The sequence below is a fragment of the Hemiscyllium ocellatum genome, chromosome 6 (genome assembly GCF_020745735.1).
Source record: "Hemiscyllium ocellatum isolate sHemOce1 chromosome 6, sHemOce1.pat.X.cur, whole genome shotgun sequence".
NCBI lineage: Eukaryota > Metazoa > Chordata > Chondrichthyes > Orectolobiformes > Hemiscylliidae > Hemiscyllium > Hemiscyllium ocellatum.
In genome coordinates, this window is record NC_083406.1 from 97,387,493 (window position 1) to 97,414,536 (window position 27,044).

The 27,044-nt window shown below is 41.1% G+C and overlaps 1 protein-coding gene across 1 annotated transcript in view; it reads right to left on the reverse strand.

Annotated features, from left to right (window-relative positions):
• Positions 1-17,079, reverse strand: part of LOC132816823 (LHFPL tetraspan subfamily member 6 protein-like) — a 161,661-nt gene extending 144,582 nt beyond the window's left edge. Inside the window, exons 1-2 of the mRNA XM_060826791.1 lie at positions 16,839-17,079; positions 15,873-16,389 (exon numbers count right to left, since the gene is read on the reverse strand). Of these exons, the coding sequence (XP_060682774.1) occupies positions 15,873-16,260 (388 nt within the window). The 5' untranslated portion in view covers positions 16,261-16,389; positions 16,839-17,079. The remainder of the gene's footprint in view (positions 1-15,872; positions 16,390-16,838) is intronic.
• Positions 17,080-27,044: the final 9,965 nt, after the last annotated feature.

Genomic DNA, 27,044 nt, shown 5'->3' on the forward strand with positions numbered 1-27,044 from the left:
ACAACCAAAACAATTAGATAAAATTATCTCTTTAAACCAGAAACTGGAATACGTAAAGCACAGAATCATCCGCTATTTTTAAAAATCAGTTTTCTACAAAGCGTTCAGACTTGTTACAAATTGGATTTGGTTTTTAAAACCTCCTTTACATATCCAAAAGATTATAAGTAAACAGACATATTGCAATCTGCAAATCCTTTGAAGCATGATGAAAGGAGATGGGTTCACAATGAGATGGAGTCAAAGCTGACAGTATGATCACATCAAGCAGCAGCAATACAATATCCTTTGAATCACTCTGAAACAAAGGCTAAATAAGAAGAAAAATATTTTAAAGTCCAGAAGAAGATATTAAAGTCCCAGAAGAAGATAACAGAAACCAACTTGACAAATTAAACTGCATAATTATTACCAATTATGTATAGTGGTTTGTCCATCTCATGAATCAAAAATTTTAGTATCGCCAAAAATTGTGAAATTAAATCTCATGATTAAAAACTTCTTGTTGGTGAAGTTCTTTTTATTACTTCCGATACTTTTAAATAAGCTTCTAGGGTTCGAAGCACCGTGTGGTGTTTTCTCTGTTATGAGTTAGTGCATGTTACCTGTTTATGATATTTACCTTTCTACTAATTGTTCAATTCTGCTCCATTTGCAACGCTTTGCTTACTTGTGACCAGCCAATAATTTAACAAAAGTGATCCAAGTAAATTGGGGAGAACACAAAGACAATTGTACCAGAATGCCATGGAACCCACTCAAATCCAAGTTTTCCCTGACCACAGCCTGAAGCTTGTTCCAAAGTTCCCTCAGTGCATATAGTCAAAGACTTGTGGGCTTTACATTGTCACATTTTTTTTAATCTTCCCTCTATGCTCCCTTGTCGCACCCAAACCTAAGATTTACTTTCTCCATTCCTTCCAACTTCTCGTTCCTGCAACCAACAACATGAGGTGTAACTCTGTTCTATCTTCACAGATGCTGCCAGATCTGCTTAGTTTCTGCAGCAATTTCCATTTTTGTTAAATAAGGTCGCCTTATTCAAGTACAATCTACTGCTGATAATTCAGCCATTTATTTTCATGAGCAGTTTTGAACAATGTACCAATCCTGTCCTAGTATCCCCTAATATAGCTTGGTGTCAAACTGTTTGATAATATTCCAACAAAGCATCTAAGGATCCTTCAGATAGTAAAGTTGCTATATAAATGAAATTACAGATTTAAGAGTAAATCAGTTGATAAACTAGAAGTTTCAAAAATTTTTTTAAAAAAAATTAAGACTCTTTATCTGAATGCATGTAACGTTCAAAACAAATAGATGAACTGACAATACAATTTGACACAAGCAAGTAAGATCAAATAGCCTTTAGAGAGACATGGTGGAAGAATGACATTGATTGGACAGGAATATTGAAGTGCATTGACATTTAAGAACAGGAATCTAGAAAAAGGTGGAGGTGGTCCTTTTGATTAAGGATGACGTTAGCACAGTGGATGCTGTTAAGAGAAAGGTTTACCCGACCAAGACCTGGAATAGGTGAATTGTCTGACAAAGGAAAGCTGAACAAGCCAGACCTTTATTTGCCCAAATTTAGAAAAGTAAGAGGGGACTTCACTGAAACATATGAACCTGACCAGACTTCATAGAAACATATAAGATCCCTGACCAGACTTCACCGGGTAGATGTAGAAAAAGACGTTTCCTCTGGTGAGAGAATCTAGAACTGGAAGTCACTATTTAAAAAGTAAAGATTGCCTCTTTCAGGCAGGAATAAGAAGCTTCTTTTTCTCACAAAAGGCACCAAATCTTCGGATACTTGCGTGCTACGCTTTTGCAATTAACACGTTTGGACAATTTCACATTTTCTTCCTCAAAAAGCAGTGAAGACAGAATAATTGAATTTTAAAAATTTTGGCAGTGGTAGATAAACATGGGGTGAAAGGTTATTGGTGTAGGCAGGAAGATGAAATTGAGGTTAAAATCAGCCATGATCATATCGAATGGCACAGCGGATTCGAAGAGTTGAGTGCTTTATTCATGCTCCTAATTCATATGTCCGTCAGTTGGTTTCGAAATTTGAATGAAACAATATAAATAACACATTGGAATTTTGTGCTTTAACAAGATTTATCAACTAATTTAAGGTCAGAAGCATTAAATTACAAGTAAATTGTGCTTGTCAATGCTAGAAGGTTTATGTTAACAATGTTATTTGGTTTTTCTCCCTTGCTCTGAGGAGACCCCATGCATAAAATATTGGACAAAAAAAAATTAATTGAAATTTATCTCTCTCCAATTAATTAGACAGGTTTCTGTAGTAAATAGCAGAGTCATATATTAAGTCCCCAGTTCAATCTGTCCTAAGCTAGTTAATTTCTGTTAAGGCAGTATTAACAGAACATGACAACTAGCATGGGAATTACTGATGTAGGAACGAGAAAACCATACTGCTATATCTGATCAATGTGCAACATTTCTTATGGTAAGTATATATATGTGATGGAAGACAGGTGGAGCAGGATTAACATTGGCAGTGCTGTGCCTTGGGTGACAAGCTTGTTGATATTTAGGTATGGATAGCACCCCTTTGGTCAATATATTAGATAGTGCCTAGCAGCCATAAAAAGGATGGATTCACCAAACACCTTTCGGGTGGACGGCACGGTGGCACAGTGGTTAGCACTGCTGCCTCACAGCGCCTGAGACCCGGGTTCAATTCCCGACTCAGGTGATTTACTGTGTGGAGTTTGCACGTTCTCCCCGTGTCTGCGTGGGTTTCCTCCGGGTGCTCCGGTTTCCTCCCACAGTCCAAAGATGTGTGGGTCAGGTGAATTGGCCATGCTAAATTGCCCGTAGTGTTAGGTAAGGGGTAAATGTAGGGGTATGGGTGGGTTGCGCTTCGGCGGGTCGGTGTGGACTTGTTGGGCCAAAGGGCCTGTTTCCACACTGTAAGTAATCTAATCTAATCACATCCTCAGGATTCCCCAAAATGCTACGCAGTCTATGAGAAGTGGAGGTATGATGGCATAGCGGTATCGTCACTGGACTGGTCACTAGTGAAATTTACAATTTACAAGGAAATCTGCCAATTTTTCGTAGTCTGGTCTACATGTAACCTCACACCCAAAGCAATGTGGTTGACTCTGCACTGCCCTCTGAAATGGCTAGCAAGCCACTCAGTTCAAAGGCAATTAGGGAAGGGCAACACATTGACATCCACACCCTATCAAAGAATAAAAGGACCACAAAACAGTTATAGTAATTTAGGGAATTAAGTCAGCCAACCTGCAAGTAACAGGGTTCCATAAATATTAGGGAGAAATGGCAAAAGTGTTGTTTGGTGGTGTAGCATCTGTGATTGACCAGAATACCAGCAGAGCTTTGTTGCTTCTAAGCTACACAATGGAATCTTTTACATTAACACAACAAAAGAAACAGGGCTTTCAGTTTGCAATAAGTGACACACATCCTTTCTAACAATGCAGTATTCCCTCAGTGCTGCACTAACTTGTCAGCCTACACTGCAGTGCAGTCTTCACAGTATGGTTTGAATCTCATGTCCTCTTAGCGCAAGGAATCACTAAAAAAGTGGAAAACGGATTCCTCTCAAAAAAAGTTGCTTGGATTTAAAGAAAATGAAGCAAATATTTTTTCATGGAATGCATGCCCAGAATGTCTATAAAGGATACAAAGAGAATGTGCTGGAAAAATTTAGCAGGTCTGGCAGCATCTGTGGAGAGATAAACAGTTAACATTTGAGAATATGACTCTTCTACAGGGCCATTGGAACATTTTTTGCTTTTGATTTCAAATATCCAGAAGCCAGGTGTTGTTTTGCTTTTTTTCTAAAAACACCTGTTATAAAAGCAAAACTATATCTATTTGGGTGAAGATGAGATTTTATTCACTTACTCCTGAATATATAACATATACTTTCATTTCCACTTAGCTGGTTCATAAAATTAGTTTGCCTAAAGGAGTACAAAATACTCAAGTCGCAAAGACTGAAAACCATGAAACCATAAAGAGTCAGAAGTTAACTCTAAACAAATCTAATGACCCCTGTCAAGTGCATAAATTGTGGCATGCTACCTTGCATTAAAGATAAAGAGATGTCATGGAGGGAACCATTAGTTGACTTGACCACATTTTATGGAAAACTCTCAAAATGAAGTCAAGGACATATACTTTGACTGCCAACACAACGCAAAATTATATACAACAAATCAGAACTGAAATATGCACAATCCAATGCCCAGCATCCTGTTTCTACAGTGAAGTTCCTGCTGAGTTTTGAACTTCGTGACCTAGTTCTGGCAAATAGCTCCTTCCTCCGTACATACAGAGGGAATGGGATGGTATGAATGCTTTCAAACATTTAAATGCAGATAATTGCTAACATAAGTAGGATACGCTTCAGTAACCTGTTTTTAAAAGTGTATTTGCCACCAGTTTCATCAGAAGCAAGGGGACAGGGTTGTGACATCACAGAATTTTGTTAATGATTCAGCGAGAAAATCATCATGACATACATATGGATGGACATTCATGTTTTGCATGAAAACCAAGTGGGAAAGTATGCATTCACAGGCTTCTGAAGATAACACAATATTTAGAATGGAGATGGGTTGACATAATTTAAAAAGTAAATGATCTCCACTGAAACAGCAATTGCACAATCAGCACCATGTAGAAATCCCTTAAAGACATACGAAATAGGGTGCATAATTAGGCCATTTGGCCCATCAAGTCGGCTGTCATTCGATCATGGCTGATACATTTCTCAACCTCATTCTCCTTTGATCCCCCTACCAATCAAGAGTTTATCTATCACTATCCTAAAGATACTCAATGACTTGGCCTCCACAGCCTTCTATGGTAATGAATTCTGCAGATTAACCACCCTCTGACTGGAAAAATTCCTCCTCACTCAGTTCTAAAGGGTTGTACCTTCATTCTGAGGCTATGCTCTCAGGTCCTAATCTCTCTGATGAGTGGAAACATCTTCTCCAGGTCTACTCTAGCGTCTCAGTATTTTGTCAGTTTCATTGAGTCACCCCATCATCCTTCAAAGCCCCATCAAATACAGACTCAAAATTCTCAACCGCCCTTCAACAACTGGATCATTTTTGTAAACCTCCTCTGGACCCCTTTTAACGTGAGCACATCTTTCCCTTAGATATGGGGCCCAAAACTGCTTACTTTTCCCAATGCGATCTGAACGGAGCCTTATACAGTCTCAGCAGTACATCTCTGTTCTTGTATTCTAGCCCTCTTGAAATGAATGCTAACATTACATTTGCTTTTCTATCTGCCAAATGAACCCACATGTTAATCTTAAGAGAATCCTGAACTACATCTTCTCAGTCCCATTGGGCTTCAGATTTTCAAAGCCTTTGCCCATGTCAAAAATACTTTACGTCTCAATTCTTCTTACCAAAGTGCATTACCTTACACTTTCCCACATTGTATTCCATCTGCCATTTCTTTGCTCACTCTTCTAGCCTGTCCAGGTTCTTTTGCAGCCTCCCTGCTTTCTCAACATTTCTTGTCCCTCCACCTATTTTTGTATCATCTGCTAACTCAGCAACAATGCCCTCAGTTTTTGTTCTGGATGTTAAGCTACAACATAAACAGTTATGGTCCCAATACAATCCCTGTTAATCAATGACTGCCATTCTGACAAAGACCTGTTTATCCATACGCTCTTCCTTCTGCCAGTCAGCCAATCCTCTATCCATGCCAATATCAGGCTCCTATAACGAAGGATCCTATCTTAGAGCTTCCTGTGTGGCACCTTGTCAAAAGCCTTTGATCAAACCGATCAAATCCACTGGCTTTCTTTCACCTAACTTACTCATTACATCATAGAACATAGAACATAGAAGGATACAGCGCAGTACAGGCCCTTCGGCCCTCGATGTTGCGCCGACCGAGTCCTACCTAACCTATACTAGCCCAATAACTTCCAAATGCCTATCCAATGCCCGCTTAAATAAACATAAAGAAGGAGAGTTCACCACTGATACGGGCAGGGCATTCCATGAACTCACAACCCGCTGTGTGAAGAATCTACCCCTAACATCTGTCCTATACCTACCACCCCTTAATTTAAAGCTATGTCCCCTAGTAACACCTGACTCCATTAGCGGTAAAAGGTTCTTAGTATCTACCCTATCTAAACCCCTAATCATCTTATACACTTCTATCAGATCTCCCCTAAACCTTCTCTTCTCCAATGAGAACAGCCCCAAGTGCCTCAGCCTTTCCTCATAAGATTTTCCTACCATTCCAGGCAACATCCTGGTAAACCTCCTCTGCACTCGTTCTAAAGCTTCCACATCCTTCCTATAGTATGGTGACCAAAACTGCACACAATACTCCAGATGAGGCCTCACCAGAGTCTTATACAACTGCAACATGACCTCAGGACTCCGGAACTCAATTCCTCTGCCAATAAAGCCCAGTACACCATATGCCTTCCTCACAGCACTATTTACCTGGGTGGCAACTTTCAGAGATCTGTGTACATAGACACCAAGATCCCTCTGCTCATCCACACTACCAAGTAGCCTACCATTAGCCCAGTAATCCATCATCTTGTTATTCCTACCAAAGTGAACGACTTCGCACTTAGCTACATTGAATTCCATTTGCCACATTTCCGCCCAGCTCTGCAACTTATCTATATCCCGCTGTAACCTACCACTTCCTTCCTCACTATCCACAACTCCACCGACTTTTGTGTCATCCGCAAACTTGCTTACCCAGCTTTCAAGTCCTTCCTCTAGATCATTTATAAAGATAACAAAAAGCAATGGTCCCAAAACAGATCCTTGTGGTACACCGCTAGTAACTGCGCTCCAAGATGAACATAATCCATCAACTACTACCCTCTGTCTCCTTCCAGCCAGCCAATTCCTAATCCAAACCTCTAATGTATCCTCAATGCCATACCTCCGAAGTTTTAGCATTAGCCTACCATGGGGAACCTTATCGAACGCCTTACTAAAATCCATATACACAACATCTACTGCTTTACCCTCATCCACTTCCTTAGTCACCTTCTCAAAGAACTCAATAAGGTTTGTGAGGCACGACCTGCCCTTCACAAAACCATGCTGGCTATCCCTGATCACGTTATTCCTACCCAGATGTTCATAAATCTTATCCCTTACCATTCTCTCTAAGACTTTGCCCACCACTGAAGTCAGACTCACTGGCCTATAGTTACTAGGGCTATCCCTACTCCCTTTCTTGAACAATGGGACCACATTCGCTATCCTCCAGTCCTCTGGTACTATTCCCGTTGACAATGACGACATAAAAATCCAGGCCAATGGCTCTGCTATCTCCTCCCTAGCTTCCCATAGGATCCTGGGGTAAATGCCATCAGGCCCAGGAGACTTGTCTATATTCATCCTTTCCAATATTCCCAAAACCTCTTCCCTGCATATTTCCAGGGCATCCATTCTAATTATTTGTGATTCCATATTCACATCAGCAACAGTGTCCTGTTCCTGAGTGAATACTGATGAAAAGTACTGATTTAATGTCTCTCCAATCTCCTCCGCCTCCACACACAACTTCCCACTACTATCCTTGACTGGACCGATGCCTACCCTAGTCATCCTTTTATTCTTGACATACCTATAGAAAGCCTTTGGGTTTTCCCTAATCCTGCCAGCTAAAGACTTTTCATGTCCCCTTCTCGCTTCTCTTAGCTCCCTCTTTAGCTCCTTCCTGGCTACCTTATAACTCTCAATCGCCCCTACTGAACCTTCACGCCTCATCTTTACATATGCCGCCTTCTTCCCTTTCACAAGGGACTCCAATTCCTTACTAAACCACGGCTGCCTCACAAGGCCCTTTACACCATGCCTGACTGGTACGTACCTATCGAGGACACGCAGTAGCTGCTCCTTGAACAATCCCCACATCTCATTAGTGTTCTTCTCTTGAAGCCTGTTTTTCCAATCCACACAACCTAAGTCATGCCTCACTGCATCATAATTTCCCTGCCCCCAGCTATAGCTCTTGCCCTGCGGCGCACGATTATCCCTCTCCATCACTAAAGTAAAAGTCACCGAGTTGTGGTCACTGTCCCCAAAGTGCTCACCTACCTCCAAGTCCAACACCTGGCCTGGTTCATTACCTAGAACCAAATCCAATATAGCCTCCCCTCTTGTTGGCCTGTCGACATATTGTGTCAGGAAACCCTCCTGCACACATTGTACAAACACCGACCCATCTAATGAACTCGAGCTATAGCTCTCCCAGTCAATATCTGGGAAGTTAAAGTCCCCCATAACAACCACCCTGCTACCTTCACTCTTTTCCTGAATCATCCTCGCAATATTATCCTCTACTTCTCTAGGACTATTAGGAGGCCTGTAGAAAACACCTAACAGGGTGACCTCACCTTTCCTATTTCTAACCTCAGCCCAAACTACCTCAGATGGCAAGTCCTCTTCCATCGTCCATTCCACTGCTGTGATACTGTCTTTGACAAGTAATGCCACGCCTCCCCCTTTTTTACCCCCATGTCTGATCCTACTAAAACATTTGAACCCTGGAACGTGCAACAGCCATTCTTGTCCCTGTTCTACCCACGTCTCTGTAATGGCCACAACATCGAAGTCCCAGGTACCAACCCACACTGCAAGTTCATCCTCAAAGAAATCTAAGAGATTTGTCATGCATGACGTCCCCTTGATAAAGACAGGCTGATTCAGCTCTATTTTACCAATTACTCCAGAACCTCCTCAATAATCAAGGTCAGGCTAACCAGCCTATAGTATTCTGTCTTCTGTCTCTCTCCCTTCTTAAACAGGAGTGTTAAATTAAAACATTTTCCAGTCTTCTGTGACTCCCCCCGACTCCAGTTATTTCTGAAAAATGGCTCTGCCATCCCTTCAGCTATCTCCTGCAGAATGCCAGGATGTTGTCCATCTGGTCAGGGTGATTTATCCACCTTCAGATCTTTCAGCTTTCCCAGCATCTTAGGCATGGCCACTCTACTTACCTATGCCCCCTGACACTTGAAGTTCTGGTTTGCTACTGGTATCTTCCAACGTGAAGACTGATGTAAAGTACCTCTTCAGTTCCGTCATCATTTCTTTGTTCCTTATTATTACTTCTCCAGCCTTGTTTTCCAGTGGTCCAATTCCATTCTTGTCTCTCTTGTAACTTATAGGTATTTACATTCATATTTTTCAACTGTTTTGATGAAATGCAGATAATAGGATGAAGCAATAAGATAGCAAAGATTCTCGATGACTGAACTTTTCCTAAGCTTTCATTTCATGGGATGGTGTATTCTGATGCTGTTAGCTTTAATTGTTCCTGGTTTGAACAAGAAAGAAGGCTGTAATGTAAGCAGCAGCAAATGGGCAGTGCTATGATACCAATAATTGTTTAATGCAAATAGACATACACAGAGGAAATTAACAGAAAGGTAAATTGGTATTTGAGGTAACCAAGCAATGAAGCAGAAGCATGTAATGACAAGATACACATGAAGCTAATCTAAGAGTTTGGTCTGCAGGCATTAATTCACAGTTGCTAATATAAATAGTGTAAAATCCTCCATTACTGATCTCAGATTTCAGGCTTCCATACTGTATTGATGTCAACTGTCTCATGAAAATCTCCTGTCACTCTGTGCCACAAATCACAACTAGGTACGTTTAACTTGGCGTGAGAAGTGGACTAGAGGGTATGAAGAAAAGGGTGTCAAAAACAATTTTGTTCAAACCTGCATTTGATATTGTGATGTAAAAACAGTTGTGTAAATGGACATTTTAAGCTCAATCCAGATCAATGGAAAAACACATCTGTTGGTGCAAATTTCAGGTCTCAAATCAATACATCCCTGTTAGGTTGTTATAACACCATCACTGCCGCACCTCTGTTCTACAACAACCTGCAGATGAAGTGAATTTCTTTTCTATTAATTGCAGAATATAAAATCAACACAGAGGAACTGAACATATAGCAGTAATTTATGAATTATTAACATATGTTATCGAGTAGTCTCTAAACTCCCTTGTATTGGGCTGAATGTCTCAAGTATCGACCTGCCTTCAACACTGGTTATAAACATGAGAAACTCACAGACTGCTGTATCATCCCATTGCACAGTTTGCTAGACTCAAATTCAATTTATACTTTTAGCCCTGCAGCATGGCACAATCTGAACATGATATTCCCCACAGGCCTTATACAGAAGATCGCCAGACCTCAATTCTTGGGTTGCAAGGTATTAAATTCCCTACGCAATGCATTCGAGACTTTTGATTTGCAGCTAAAGTCAGCAGGAAATTCAGATCAGGCACTTAGACTGACCTGGTGTGAATTGCTTATGTTATAGTTCCAAATAACTCGGAGAACGAGCAGTGGGCATTTTTACTCTGTCATCCATTTCTATTGGCTAAACTGCAAAATTCCTGCTGCAAATTAGCAAGATTTTAAAAATGTTACACAAACAAATATTTCATACTGTATGCACACTACATTTTGTAATTAGATATTTGTATAAGAGGGGCCTGCTTAAATAAATCCAAAGAAATTCTCATTCAATACAATGTACACTGTTGCTTTATTCCTGATGAAGGGCTTTTGCCTGAAACGTTGATTTCGCTTCTCCTTGGATGCTGCCTGAACTGCTGTGCTCTTCCAGCACCACTAATCCACAATGTACACTGATGCCTAGCAACAGTCATTACAAATCAAATTAGTGTAGAGCTTAGCAATAACTCGTGATTTCATACCCAACAATATGTAGAAAAGATATTGTATGCAGCTATAGCATAAACACCAACATTTTAGAATTACAAAAGGTCAACGCAGTCCATTTTAACTTGCATTTTCTTCCAATTTCATACAATGTTACCAAATTATGTTTTCTTTTGTGAACTATGCTTATTTTTCTGTGTATTTTTGAGTCTTCGCATTTTCTATGTGCTCACGGGAATGAAAATGAAACAAAAGTAAAACCTGTGAAATGATTACATTTTGCTGAGCTATGACAAAATACAACCATGTCCTCCGATTAATACCTAAGTACTCATTAACCCACTTGCACATTTATTGACAATTAAATTTCTAATTTGTAAGTGCGTGGATAAGTCCAGAGGAGGGCTTGTGAACGCATCATTTAATTTATCTAACACTTGTTTCGTAACTGTACAGTTTTAAAATTAACAATGTTTTTATTCTATTAACTGACTGCCAGGACCAACCCCCTCATCCCATTTCCTTTCTCTCATATGAGTTTAAATTGCAACCTCTTCTTTGCGCTTAAATTCTGTGTATCAAGGAAGAATTCTTATAAAATTTGGGGCAATCCCATGCAGATTAAATTTCAAAAACCATCCTTATGTCTGAATGTAAGTGTATATGCTCTGCAATATGTCCAAATCAATCCTTCTTTTTGTGTTAGTAGTTTACCTGTAACTACATTTGTGCAATTATGTTAAGCAGTTCACTTCTCTTCCTTATTTTGTGATCTACATATGTAGCCATTTTTTTCCTCACTTTGACCACATGATGCCAATACTGAAATAGTCAAATCTCACAAGTGTAGTCAATGGATAAAGAAAGAAAAGGGTAATGAGAGGGTGGTGTTACAAACCAGCCTCTTCAAAGAGCACATCAAAGTTCTGCTGCTTTTGTAACCCAATTCAAAACTAAGCATAAAGGTCAAATGCTTGCCTGGCTGATTCCAGCGATAGCATCCAGAGCAGAACTGGCAACATAAAACAATAAGCATCAGAGTTTTGAACAGTTGTTATTAATTCTTCAGTACAAACGTTGAGAACGAGTATGAATGAACCACAAATGCTTACAAATCAACCTCAATCTAATAGTTACAACGGTTCACAGTGAAAAGCATACCTTCATTCATTTTATTCAGAAAGGGGTGCAATCAACTTATTCTCATACAGGAATATAATTGTTATTCATCACTTAGCTTAACATTTATAATGTTACAGATCTGAAATACTTTCCAAAGTTGCAGTGAGTAGCATTTTGATTTTTTCAATAGAGAACAGCATTGTATTTCCATAGTCTTTTGTAGTTTTTATAAGTTCATGGTTGGTTTAAGCAGTACTGTGGTATCACTCGGTCATTGCAATGTCATAACAGCAGGGATAGTATTTTATTAAATTTACCACTGGCTAGCTGACAATGCAGCACAGCTGAAACTGATGGTGTTGAACGTTAAAAGTTACAAAAATATATTGCGTTATTAAAATCATACCAGGCACAATTCCCTGAAATGTTGGCAGGTAAATAGGTCACTTAATGTGCAGCTGAACCACAGATTTAGCTCAGCAGCTCTGGACAAGTTGTATGAAAAATTAAAAATTCTTGTTCCTAATGTTTCGACACAACATATTGTCTGATTCACATGTGAAAAGAATCCAATTTGTTAAAGTGCCAGATTAAATGCCAAAGATTAAAGATTAGTCAAAGTCCAGGTATATGCTTTTCTAATCAGTTTTATTTCAGCTTATACAATACAAAACTCAACATACAGACTATTTGTTCCACATATATCCATATCCAGATCTCACTCAATTATCCCTTAATTAAAGTATAATTAGCCTCATTCCATTTAGTCTCAGACATACCAACGAAGCTGCATGGCAGGCTGCACCTGTGCAATTATAAACTATTGCACAACAGAATCTTTGGAAGACGACTTGAGAAATCTAGGAGGGCTGTATGTTTTGAAGAATATGGACATCTGGGACAACAAAAAAGTGATCTTATCAATAGAAGCAAAATACTGCAGATGGCTGGTGATCTGAAAAAAGTCTAAAGTGCTGGAGAAGAAGGCTACTTCTACAGATGCACAATGGAAAGCATACTGTCCGGGTACATAACAGTCTAGAATGGCACCTGCTCTGCCCAGGACTGTAAGAAACTACTGAACTGCTGGCAGATCATTATGGAAGCCAACCTTCCATCCATGGACTCAATTCACATTTCTCGCTGCCGCAGAAAGACTGCCAACATCAAAGACCCATCACACCCTGGTAATGATCTCCTACAACCTCTTCTGGCAGGTAGAAGATACGTGAACCCTGAACACACAGACCAGTAGGTTCAAGAATAGCTTCTTCTCAATTGTTATTAGACTGATGAATGGACTCTCTGGCCTTCAATAATGCTGACCTTGTATACCTTGTGCATGTAACCCGTATGCCTCTGTCTAAGTTTCTTTAATCTGTACATCCTTGCTTACTATGATCTATCTGTACTGCTTGCAAACAAAGCCTTTCACTATACACGTGACAATAAATCAATCAATTGCAGCAGAATTCTATGAAAGCCCAATGCAAATTGGAGGATCGGCACTTCATTTTATGCTCACGCACTTTACAGTGTTCCAGACTCAACATTAACTTCAACAAGTTCAGAGCAAGAATACTATCCTCCACTTTAATTACACAACTCTCTTTCACTCAATATCACATTTGCATGGAATTCCCCTCTGCAGAGCTGACCTATTTACTATTTTTAAACACTCACAGGTAGAACCTATTCTTATTATTTCTTTCCTCTATTATCATTAGCACTCCTTTTGGTATTTGGTCTGAGCACCCTCACCAGCTGATCCACTCACTCCTCATCTCCCTTTGCCAACAGCATAAAAACCTTCATTTTCCAGCCCCCTTTGGTTTCAGAGATGAAAATGTTAACTCTGTTCTCTCTGCAGAGGCTGCCAGATCTGCCGAGTTTATTCAGCACTTTCTGGTTCTGTCATGAGGCTGATTATTTGGAGATTTGTCACTTGTATTTTTATGTGGGAACCTGCTATGTAACCATACTTACTAAATCCTTCATTTAACTCTCAAGGATAACGATTCCTTAGCATTTTGGAATGAGAATCGACAGCAGTGACAATGTACATCTGACTTTTTCAAAATCTTTGACATCATCACCAATGCAAACACTTGGAAGAAAACATATAAATCAAAAGAGTAACTGGCAATGCTACATCAGACTTCCACACTATGACCTTACATATGTTCATGCAAGTTCTAAGCTACCACACATAACCACAGTGATAGATTTCAACTGACTTCAAGCTGAACATACACATGTAATTCTGCCCACAACTATACATAACTGTACATCCAGAATGAGCTGCTTTTATGTCGACAAAGGAGTTTTCAGTTTTGCATAACTCTTCTTATTTCATTATTGCTTTTACAATTATGTTTATTTATGTTTTCATGCAAGTCAGATTTTTACAACAATTGCTTTCAAATGCATTGAAGATACAAAGCGATTGCTTTACCATTCTTTAGGAATCAGAGTGCTTCCTGTATCTGGCACCATCAAGTTTCTAGAGTATAACATAAGCAGTTTGGCTTCTTCCCAACCCAGTCAATCGCTGTTCTTCTGTGGTTCATTATTCTGAGTCTCATTAAACCAATTTCAGTAAAACCATTATTCAGTTTACCATACTGTTTCATATCCTATGATACTTTTTGGCAGGCTTACCATCTGTCTTCATAAATGTGACTAAAATTATTAGATTTTAAGATATTTTTCTTCAGTAAAGTTAGTCTCAATATATTCAGCGAAAAATTGATCTTGCATTTATAAAATAGCTTATGTGTCTTTAGGACATCTCAAAGTGCTTCAAAACCAATGAATTACTTTGTCATTTCCAATTCCCTCAAGAGAGTCAAATATCAATAAGCTGACACAAAAAAGGATGTAAAAACGATTCACAGGAATGGTTCCAGGAATGAGGAACTCCAGTACTTAGATTGGAGAAGTTTGATTATTTTCATCAGAGCAGCAAAGACGGAAAGGATATTTATAAAGGTATTCAAAGTCACATGGGTATGGGCAGCATAGATAGGGTAAATAAACTATTCCAACTGGTGAAAGGATCACAGATTGCACAGATTTAAGGTAACTGGCAAAAGTAATAACGATGTGTGGAAACGCTTTTTAACACATCAGTGGTTAGGATCTAGAATGGACTGCCTGGGAGTACGCTGGAGGTAGGTTCTACCACAGAATTCAAGAAGGAATTGATTAACTTTAATGGAGGAATGTACAGAGTTATGGAAAGAAGGCAGGGGAGGAGCACGAGGTGAATTGTTCCCTCAGGAACAGACATGATTGACTGAAAGGCTCCTTCTTTGCTGTAAACATTGTGATTCTATGATGATAACCCCCTTAAGTGGTATTTGTTGACAAAGGACCCAAAAGCTCTGCTGCTTATTATTGGAATAGTAACACAGGATTTCTTTGCACAGACCTCATTGGATACCTGGAGGCTCATCAAAAATAAAGCACCTCTAACAGTGTAACAGCCCCTCAGTACTGCACTGAAATCTCAGCACAGATTAGCTGCTCAAATCCTCCTGGAGCAAAACACTTTTCTGTGAAGCAAAACACAGCACACCACTAATCCATTGAGGCAGGGAGAGCATACATAAATGAATCAAGTACATCAATAAAAGCAAGGATAACTGTAAATAACAAAAGCTATCTCTACATCTTAATGCTGCCTCACCTCCCCAGCATTTTCTCCAAGGCTTACAATTATGGTCATTGCAAATGAACAATAATGTGTCATATTGAAGCATATGGAAATAGGAGGTGGGATTTCACGAAACTACTATTCTGACTCCAATCTGATGTCTGAGGGCATGTTCATAGCAAGGATTAGTGTCTCTCACAACAAACGCATGGCGTGACAGTCTACAGTTAACTAAACTGTACATGCTATTTTCGAGGTGCAGTAGATGAAAATGAGTGGTGGTCCCCTGCTGAGACCCATTTTGCACACACACACGCAGAGTCAGTCCTCTGTGTCACTTGAAGGCACTTACCTCCCACGAACTGAATGCCTCCAGCCACCCTGCCCACTGTCCTGGAGATGAGCTCGGAAACACAGCAGCCCATGAGCGCGGTGAGCGCCACCAGCAGGAGGAGACCGCATCCCACCCCGGTCACCACCGAACAGATCTTCCAGGCCAGGCTGGGGATGCCCAGGAAAGAGGCGTATCTGCCGCACTGCTCCACCATGACCACCGACTGCAGCTGACCCTCCTGGCGCACCGGGTAGGTGCAGCGGCGGAACACGCCGAAACTGACCGGCTTGTCGAGTTGGGAGCCCAGCAGCCAGTAGGGCATAAAGAAGCCGGTGCAGGAGGCTGCAGCACACAGCAGAGACAGCGTAGCCCACAGCATCCCGACACAAGTTAGACTTGAAGACATCTCCCCCAGCAATGCCACAGATCCCTCTGCAGACTTTTTTTTCCTTCGGTAATAATTATTCCATTGAACTTCAGCTGAGCTCTTCTGAAGCCGCCTTATTCATGCTGCCTTCCTCCGTTCTGGGAAACCCTGATTGAAACAAGAGGTTTTTAAAAAAAGAACTGTTTATTCAATCGGATTTTTTTTAAACCCCCAAAAAAAGTTGCCATTTGAACGTCTGTCGGGATGGTCCAGTTGGAAGGAGCCGGCTCTGAAGAAAGCGTTGTCGGCGTCAAAATGTGTCTGGAATCTGAGCTTGGCAACCACCTCAAACAGCGGGGAATTGTTTAATGAACTAAATCCTTAAACAACTTTTTAATCGACAAGGGGACGTGAGACGCCACTAAATAATCAAAACTGGTCTTCACGATTGTTTTGGAAAACCATAATCCCATGGAACTCTTATAAACTAATTGGGAAAAATAAATTTAAAAGATATGTATCCATAATTGTTTGCCCTAATAATTATATGTTTTAAAAAAATAAGGACTTAATTTGTGAAACTCCTAAAGTGCCATTCTATTTCAGCTAGTACTTACATCTTCCGCGCGGATCCTCCCTGAAGTCCGAAAAGGTTGAATCTCTTAGAAAAGAACTTCCCTCCAACAGAGACTGGATTTTGAGTCTTTCTCCCGCACGCACGCAGCACACATAACACAGTCAATCCCCGAGTGTCTCACTGTACCGCTCTGCCTGACAGGAAATATTCAGCACACATTCCGAGGAGCAGAGCGAGTCTGCGAGGCGGGGGAATGAATATTCCGGTCAGCTCAGCCCCCGAAGCCGTCAATCAGACCTAAACTCCCAGAAAACAAACATTAAAAAAAAACACGCCCCCAACCCCGCCCACCCCCAGTCCTCTGGAAAACGGAGGCAATCTGCGATTTTGTGTCTAAATTCCCTTCACATTTTTCATGTGTCTGGCAAGTCACAGGCACGCACCCCAACAGAGTGAGAGGGGCCAGGTCAGCGAGAGCAAACTAGTCAGCTTTCCGTCCCCACAGTCTCAACACAGCCGACAAAGCAAAGGAGGCCATTCAGTCCGGAGCGGTTATACTGGCGAATGGCTGATTGCCAGTGCAGCCAATGAAAGACCGAGTGTGTTTTGTTTTACTGCTTGTGTAATGAAGGAATGCTTGACCGTACATTTATTGCCGAACAAACTCTGTGATTCTCTGTGAGCGAAACCTTAATATAAACCTGACTGTCTCATTGCTTATTCTGCAAGACATATGCGGTCACAGATCCTGCATTCCGATGTAGTTTGTCCACAGACCCTCGTCAATTTAGCCGAGGAGTTCTGGTTAGAGCTGACACCATCGTAGGTAGTTGCTCTGTCCTCATAATGTTGCCCACCTTGAGGTCTGGGTATCAAAGTTCAGCCGTATACTGAAGAGGCCATTAACTTTTGAGTCTGCTGCAACTCTCTCTGGTTCTACTTCATCTAACTATTACTATTGTCTGCAGTTCTAATAAACTCTTCTAGTTGCACACTATTATACAATATATTATCCTGATCTTTGCATTACAGCTCTGCAGTAACATAAGATAGGAGCCGAAAGAGGGCATTCAACTCTGCTCTGCCATTCAATGAGATTATGGCTGATCTGATAATCCTCAACTCCACTTTCCTGCCTTCTCCCTGTGAATATGAGTTAGGAGATTTAAAACTCATGCCAATGCAGTTATTCCATCCTATCTTCTGAGTGTCAACATAGCACTGCTAATATTTGATTTGATCTGATTTATTGTAGTATTGATTTATTTGACTGTACCTAAGTATAGTGAAAAGCTTTGATTAGCGAGCAGCATAGGCAGAGCATTGGGTGCTTCGACAGAGTAAGGCATGCAAGATTATGGCTTCACAGGAGGTGAGCAAAGCAAGCTCAATGTTAGCAACATCAACATTATTTGAAGTTAGGCCCATTCAGCAGTCTAATAACAGAAGGGTAGAGGCTGTTCTTGAACCTGTTAATGCATATGTTCAAGCTTCTGTATCTTCTGCCTGATGGAAGAGGTTGGAAGAGAGAATTACTGGGGTGGGAGAGGTCTTTGATGATGTTGGCAGCCTTTCCAAGGCAAAAAGAAGTGTAAGCGGAGTCCATAGATGGGAGGTTTTGGCTTCTGTAATGGTCTGGACTGTGCACACAACTTTCTGCAGTTTCTAATGGTCCTGGGAAGAGAAGTTGTTGTATTGGTTCGTTATGCTGAATTTGAATTTGAATTGAATTTATTGTCACATGTACCGAAGCACTGTGAAAAGCTTTGTCTTGTGAGCAATGCAGGCAGATCACAGAGTTAAATAGCATAGATAAGTAAGTAATAGGTAAACAAAACTACAGGTACAGGCAAATGTTAAGGGTTTGTGAGTCCATTCAGTATTCTAACAACAGTAGGGTAGAACTGTTTCGAAATGAGCTGGTGCATGTGTTCAGGCTTCTGTACCTTCTCCCCAATGGTATAGGTTGTAGAAAAACACTGCCAGGGTGAGATGGATCTTTGAGAATGCTGGTGCCCTTTCCTTGACAGTGGATTCTGTAGATGGGAGATTGGCCTTTGTGATTGTGTGGGCCGAGTTCACCACTCTCTGTAACCATCTTGATCTTGAATGGTACAGTTCCATGCCAGGTAGTGATACATCCAGACAGAATGCTCTAGATGGTGCACCTATAAACGCTGGCAAGGGTATTCGCCAATGTACCAAATTTCCTCAGCTCCTGATGAAGAAGAAACATTGTTGGGCCTTTGTAACCAGTGCGTCCACATGAAGAATCCAAGAAAGCTTGTTGTGGATCAGAACTCCCAGGAACTTGACATTCTCCATTCGTTCCACCTCTGTGCTGTTAATGTGTAGGGGGCATGAGTAACATCCCATCGAAAGTCAGTAATGAGTTCCCTGGTTTTGCAGGCATTGAACGCTAGGTTGTTCTCATTGCACCATTTTTCCAGATCTTCCACCGTTCATACGTAGTCTGTTTCATCGTCATCTGAGATTCGACTAAGTGTATCCAGACAGAATGCTTTCTATGGTGCATCTAAAGTGAAGATGCTTTAGACCTATAGAATCCATCTACCAGACTCGCTGTCAATGAAAGGCCAACGTCTTCTGGTGAAGTTCTAAATTGGAGGAAGGCCAATTTTGATGGTATTAGGTGTACCTTAGAACTCTGTGGGAAGCTAGAAAAGCAATTGCTGGGTCTCTTGCTGAGATATTTGTATCATCGATAGTCACAGGTGAGGTGCCGGAAGACCGGAGGTTAGCTAACGTGGTGTCACTGTTTAAGAAGGTTGGTAAGGATGGCTGGAAAATGGAAAGCTTTCAGAAATGAGACAATGAGAATCCAGAGAAAGTATATTCCTGTTAGGGTGAAAGGAAAGACTGGTAGGTAGAGGGAATGCTGGATGACTAAAGAAATTGAGAGTTTGGTTAAGAAAAGGAAGGAAGCATATGTCAACTATAGACAGGATAGATCGTGTGAATCCTTAGAAGAGTATAAAGGTAGTAGGAGTATACTTAAGAGAGAAATCAGAAGGGCAAAAAGGGGACATGAGATAGCTTTGGCAAGTAGAAATAAGGAGAATCCAAAAAGTTTTTACAAATGCATTAAGGACAAAAGGGTAACTAGGGAGAGAATAGGGCCCCTCAAAGATCAGCAAGGTGGCCTTAGTGTGGAGCCACAGGAGATAGGGCAGATAGTAAATGTGTACTTTGCATCAGTTTTAAAGCGGAAAAGGACATGGCAGGGAAAAAGATGGTGACATCTTGAAAAATGTCCAGATTACAGAGGAGGAAGTGGTGGATGTCTTGACATGCATAAAAGTGGATAAATCCCCAGGACCTGATCAGGTGTACCCTAGAACTCTCTAGGAAGCTAGAGAAGTTATTGCTGGGCCTCTTACTGAGATTTGTGTCATCGATAGTCACAGGTGAGGTGACGGAAGATTGGAGGTTGGCTAATGTGGCGCCGCTGTTTAAGAAAGGTGGTAAAGACAAGCCAGGGAACTATAGACCAGTGAGCCTGACGTCGGTGGTGGGCAAGTTGTTGGAGGGAATCCTGAGGGACAGGATGTGCATGTATTTGGAAAGGCAAGGACTGATTAGGGAGAGTCGATATGGCTTTATGCATGGGAAATCATGTCTCACAAACTTGATTGAGTTATTTGAAGAAGTAACAAAGAGGATTGATGAGGGCAGAGTAGTAGATGTGATCTATATGGACTTAAGTAAGGAGTTCGACAAGGTTCCCCATGGGAGACTGGTGAGCAAGGTTAGATCTCACGGAATACATGGAGAATTCGCCATTTGGATACAGAACTGGCTCAAGGGTAGAAGACAGATGGTGGTGGTGGAGGGTTGTTTTTCAGACTGGAGGCCTGTGACCAGTGGAGTGCCACAAGGATTGGTGCTGAGTACATTACTTTTCATCATTTATATAAATGATTTGGATGTGAGCTTACTAGGTATAGTTAGTAAGTTTGCAGACGACACCAAAATGGAGGTGTAGTGGACAACGAAGACGGTTACCTCAGATTACAACGGGATCTTGATCAGATGGGCCAATGGGCTGAAGAGTGACAGATGGAGTTTAATTCAGATAAATGCGAGATGCTGCATTTTGGGAAAGCAAATCTTAGCAGGACTTATACGCTTAATGGTAAGGTCCTAGGGAGTGTTGCTGAACAAAAAGACGTTGGAGTGCAAGTTCATAGCTCCTTGAAAGTGGAGTCAGAGTTAGATAGGATAGTGAAGAAGGCATTTGGTATGCTTTCCTTTATTGGTCAGAGTACTGAGTACAGGAATTGGGAGGTCATGTTGCGGCTGTACAGGACATTGTTTAGGCCACTGTTGGAATATTGCATGCAATTCTGATCTGTTTCTTGTTGGAAAGATGTTGCAAAAGTTGAAAGGGTTCTGAAAGGATTTACAATGATGTTGCCAGGGTTGGAGGATTTGAGCTATAGGGAGAGATTGAATAGGCTAGGGCTGTTTTCCTTGGATCATCGGAGGCTGAGGGGTGACCTTATAGAGGTTTATAAAATCACGAGGGACATGGATAGGATAAATAGACAAAGTATTTTCCCTGGGTTGGGGGAGTCCAGAACTAAAGGGCATAGATTTAGGGTGAGAGGGGAAAGATATTAAAGAGACTTAAGAGGCAACTTTTTCACTCAGAGGGTGGTACGTATATGGAATGAACTGCCAGAGGAAGTAGTGGAGGCTAGTACAATTACAACAGTTAAAAGGCATCTGGATGGTTATACGAATAAGAAGAATTTGGAGGGATATGGGCCGGGTGCTGACAGGTGGGATGTCCAGCTGGCATGGACGAGTTGGACTGGGGATCTATTTCCATCTTTACATCTCTACGACTCTATCGGCAGATGTTGGTGAATGTCCTTCTGGATATGCTGAATTTCCTAAGCCACTTGAGGAAGAAGAGATGTTGTTGTGCCTTATTGACCATTGCATTTGGGAGGTCCAGGACAAACTTGTATATGGCATTTGTACCAAATTTGGCTACACAGTGGTGAGTGTACAGGGAGTACAGTAGGGAGCTGAGAAGGCATCCTTGGGGTGTGCCAGTGTTGAGGGTTATCGTGGAGGAGTTGCATTTGTCTATCTTCAATTATTATGGTCTGTGGGTCAGGAAGCTGAGGATCCAGTTGCAAAGGGTGGAGCCGAGACCTCATTTTCAGATTTTTGAGATCAGTCTGTAGGGGATAATGGTGTTGAAGGTGGAGCAGTAGTCAAGAGTAGGAGTCTGATGTAGGTGTTCTTATTTCTAGATGTTCCAGGGATGAGTGTAGGGCTAGGGAAATGGTGTCTGCTGTGGAACTGTTTTGCCGGTAGGCAGGAGAGCAAGGTAGGCTGGGAGCCTCAAGTTAATGTGGGTCATGATCAGTCTCTCAAAGGACTTCATGATTATGAAGGTCAGAGCCACTGAATAGTAGTCAATAAGGCACGTCGTATGTGTTTTCTTTGATACTGGGATGATGGGTGTCTTCTGAAAGCAAGTGTACACTTCAGATTGTAGCAAGGAGAGTTGAAAATATCAGCGAAAACCTTTGCCAGCTGGTCCAAACAGGATCTAAGTGCACGACTAGGATCTCCATCTAAGCCCGTGATCTGGCATCTGCAGAAGTGATGGAGGGAACTGGCGTTTCCAAGACTGTCGGGGCAGGTGACACCACGCCACTGACATTCTGCTCGAATCGGGCATAGAAAGCGTTGAGCACGTAAGGGAGAGATGTGTTTTTGTCCACTATATTGCTCTGTTTCATTCTGTATCCTGTTATGTTCTATAGGCCTTGCCACAGGTGGGTGTCCATATGATAGGTTTGGGCCATTTATCTTGGTCCGGTACGGTCTCTTAGCATCTCTGATGGCTTTGTGGAGGTTATATCTGGATTTTCTTTATAGGACTGACTCATCCAACTTGAATGCTGCATGGTTGGTCTTCAGTAGGCAGTGAATTTCCAGTTCATCCAAGGTTTCCAGCTGGAGAATCCATGGATTGACTTCTTTAGCACACAGTTCTCAATGCTAATTAAGTCCATAACAGTGATGGTAGACTCATCTCGGTTGTCCGCTAAATTCTTGGATATAAGAGTTACAGAAACATATTACATACGTATTTTCAATATACAAAAAGTAGGTCGTTGAAAGATGCTAAAAGTGCCATTTCTGGCCGGTGCTGAAGGGTAGATTGTTCAACTCAAACATGGTCAGGATGCTAAAAGGTTGACACAGGAAACAGGACCAAAAGTTCCCCAAAGAGAAGAAGCATTCAGCTATTGAGTCTGCCCTGCTATTCAGATCATGGCTGATCTGATAGTCACCAAATCCACTTTCCTGCCTTTTTTCCCATAACCCTTGTTTCCCTTATTGATTAAAAATCTGTCTATCTCGGCCTTGAGTATACTTATCAAACAAGCCCGGTGGCACAGTGGTTAGCACTGCTGCCTCACAGCGCCAGGGACCTGGGTTCAATTCCCGCCTCAGGCGACTGACTGTGTGGAGTTTGCACATTCTCCCCGTGTCTGCGTGGGTTTCCTCCGGGTGCTCCGGTTTCCTCCCACAGTCCAAAGATGTGCAGGTCAGGTGAATTGGCCATGCTAAATTGCCTGTAGTGTTAGGTAAGGGGTATATGTAGGGGTATGGGTGGGTTGCGCTTCGGTGGGTCGGTGTGGACTTGTTGGGCCGAAGGGCCTGTTTCCACACTGTAAGTCTAATCTAGTCTAATGTAAGTCTAATCTAGTCCCCGGTACATAATTCCACGATTCACTACTCTCCTCTTTATTTCTATTTTAAGTGTGTGACACTTCATTGTGAGATTATGCCCACTGGTCCTGAATTTTCCCACGAAGTGAAACAACCTCTATGTGTTTACCCTGACAAGTCCCAATAATGTTGTGTGCTTCAAAACGTTCATCTCTCAATCTTCTAAATTCCAATGAGCACAGGCCCAATCCACTCAACCTTTCCTCATAAGGTAATACCTCCATACCTGGTATTAGCATCATGAACCTTCTCTGGACTACCTCTAATGCAAGTATATCTTTCCTAAGATAAGGGGCCCAACAGTTCACAGTATTCCAGCTGCAGCCTAGTATAGTTTTATTAAATGCTTTTTAACTCTATACTCCTTTCCCTTTGAAAGAAAGCAAACCGTTCCATTTTGGAATATAATTCTATTTGTAGCAATTCAATTTGTATCATGTTTCCATGGTACTTAAGTGTCTGGCTGCCTCCATGGACGAGTTGATGATGACCATGGGCAGCAATGTCTCATACTCTCTGGCTGTCCTGGAAATGTGGAATATGTGAAGAGATTGTTTCCCCAATTTCCTTCCAGGGATCTGGGGAAATTTCAGGTAAACAACTGTAAGTTTATATTTGGATACAAATGCTCACAGACATATCTTTCTCCCAGTTTCCTTCTTAATTCATATTTCTTTTATGTGCATGAAAGATTAATGGAATATTCACAGTAGTAGATCAGAGGAAGAAGAAGACAAGCTCTGTAAAGGTTTACAAGATAGTGGTTAGAATAAATGTACAAACATATGAATTAAGATTAGGACAAGATCAATAAGATATTTTGAGTCAGTTCTACTATTTAATAAGATCTTAGCTGATCTGAATATGGTCTCATCCATTTTGTAACCTACCCATAAAATCCTTTAGTTCTCTTGTTGGTTAGGAATTCATCTACCTCCCTTAAAAATATATTCAATGACTCAGCCTCCACTATTCTCTGAGGCAGAGAGTCCCAAAGACCTGTGGTTCTGTGAGAGAGAAAAAAAGACTTCATCTCTGCCTTAAATGTACAACCCTTTAATCTTAGATCCTAATAGTCTCTTCCTCAAGGAAAAACATTCTTTAAACATCCATTGTGTCAAGGCACCTCAAGATCTCATATGTTTCAACATTCCTACTCTTCTGAACTCCAATGGATGCAGGCCCAGCCTGTAAAACCTTTCCTCATAAAATGGCACACCTCCAATCCACATATTATAATGCAGGCACATCCTTTATTAAAGAGATCAAACTATACAGAATACTCCAGAAGGGACCCCAAAACTCTCCATACAATTGTATGAAAACACCTCTAAAATTATTTTCAAATTTCCTTGCAATAAAATCTATCATAAGAAAATTTAACCACCATAAATTGTAAATATTAAAGTTTTAGTATTGATTCCTATAGCATTCCATTCATCACATCTTGCCAAGCTGAAAATGACCTATTTGTGTCCATTCCCTGTTTCCCATAGGTTTACCAAATTATCTGTCAATGCGAATATGTTATCCCGACACCATGAACACTTGTTTTACATACAATCCTTTGATGCAGCACCTTGTCAAGTGCCTTCTAGAAATCCAAGTATAATACATCCTCAGGTTTCCCTTTGTCCACTCAGTTTGCAAATTCATCAAAGAACTCCGTTTAGTTAATCAAGCATGATTTCCGTTTGTCAAACCATGTTTGTTTGATTTTCTAAAGTGCCCCACTGTAACCTCCTTCATAATGGATTCTCACATTTCCCTCTGTTATATGTTAAGCTTCCTTTAATTTCCTGCTTCCTATCTACTTCCTTTCTTGAATAGAGGAGTCACATTTGCTGTTTTCCAATCTGATGGGAACTTTCTAGATTTGAATTTATAATGCAAAAGTTGTCAATAAGTGAATGCAGAGAGATTTTAATTGCATTTGTAGACAAATATTGATATAATATTATGGGCAAAATCATCCACTCCACTTAGTGGAATAGGCAATGGCAAAAAAGTTGGGAAAATAGGGAAAAAAATGGAAAAATCAGATTCTCAATGTCACGGAAAAAAAATCCAATTTTCCGCTTAAGGTTTAAATAGTGATTTTAGAATTTTACTAGTGAGCAGAGACTAACTTATTTCCATGCATTTGCCTCCCTTTGTTAGCTAAACCTGCTTTATTTCTCTGTGGCTCCCAATTCTCCACTGACTTTCTGAGAAACTAGATAGTACAAATTCCCAACATGAAAGTCAAAGCAGTTGCATGCTGGGTTCTGTTTATTGCTTGCTTCTCCTGGACCTCACCATAGAGTGCCTGCTCAATGACATGTTCTTCTTTCACACTTCATCCTCTGAAGTGGACATTGCCAAACCACTAGCCTTACATCATTCCTGCTCTCAGACTAGCTCAAATCCAGTTCTGCCCTTCACGGCTTCACTTTGGAGCTCAGGAACACTTATGACTTACATGCTTCTACCAGCTCATAATACATGCAGGAACGTACAAAACATCCCATGCATCTACATAGGTTGTACTTTGTGGCTTATAATTTACTTTCAATAGCACTGCCACAAATTGTGCATACCTGGAGGTTGCCAGCCTCTGCGGCTTGCATTGCTTGTTAGTCTGTAGAAAGACGTGGCAGTTTATCATAGTTCACAGCACTGAACAGTCAAAGGGGTGTATATGATGCTGTATGGTACCTTGATGTTTTAATGTCACATCTTTAGCATGTGCCAACAAGTTACCCATCAAACGTACTGAAAGTGCATTAAGCTAAAGGCTTGTGTGAAAACCAAACGGTGCCAGTCCTTAGTGGAGACAAGGGAATTTACAGTCATTTAGGGGTAGTACCACAGTCTGTCAAGGTACCCATCTGGTACCAGTGTAATGAGTTGGATATAATTAGTCCTGCAGGTCAGGTGCAACCAATCCAAGGATTATAGGTATAGCAATTTGGGTGCTGTGAAAATATTGGTCCAGAGTTGGCATTTTTTTCCAGCAAACAGACAAAGGGAGAGATTGATTATGATGGAAATGAATAGGGGAGTAGGTCATAATGAGGCAGGAGTAGGAGAGATGGTGAAAGGGCTCCAATGAGTAAGTAGTGTAGAGGGAAAGAAGATTTGGTTGGGAGCAAGAGGTGGTTGAAAGCCATGCAATAAAAAACGTTGTAAGACATGTGCCTTGGAAGATGAATGTGCAGTGACATAGTTGAAGTGAGTGGAAGTCCTCTGAATGTGAGGTAGCAGAAAGAAGATGGTGACACTTATTCTTGCAGAACATGGAGCGTTAATAACCCTCTCATTGCATTGCAGGGTTGTGAAGTTTCATGAGAGACACTGCATTGACCCAGAACATTGGAACATAGGAATTAAGAGCAGAAGTAAATAATTCAGCCTTCGAACACAGTCCAACATTTGACATGAACGTGGCTGAACTTATCCTGGTCTCAAGTCCACTTTCCTA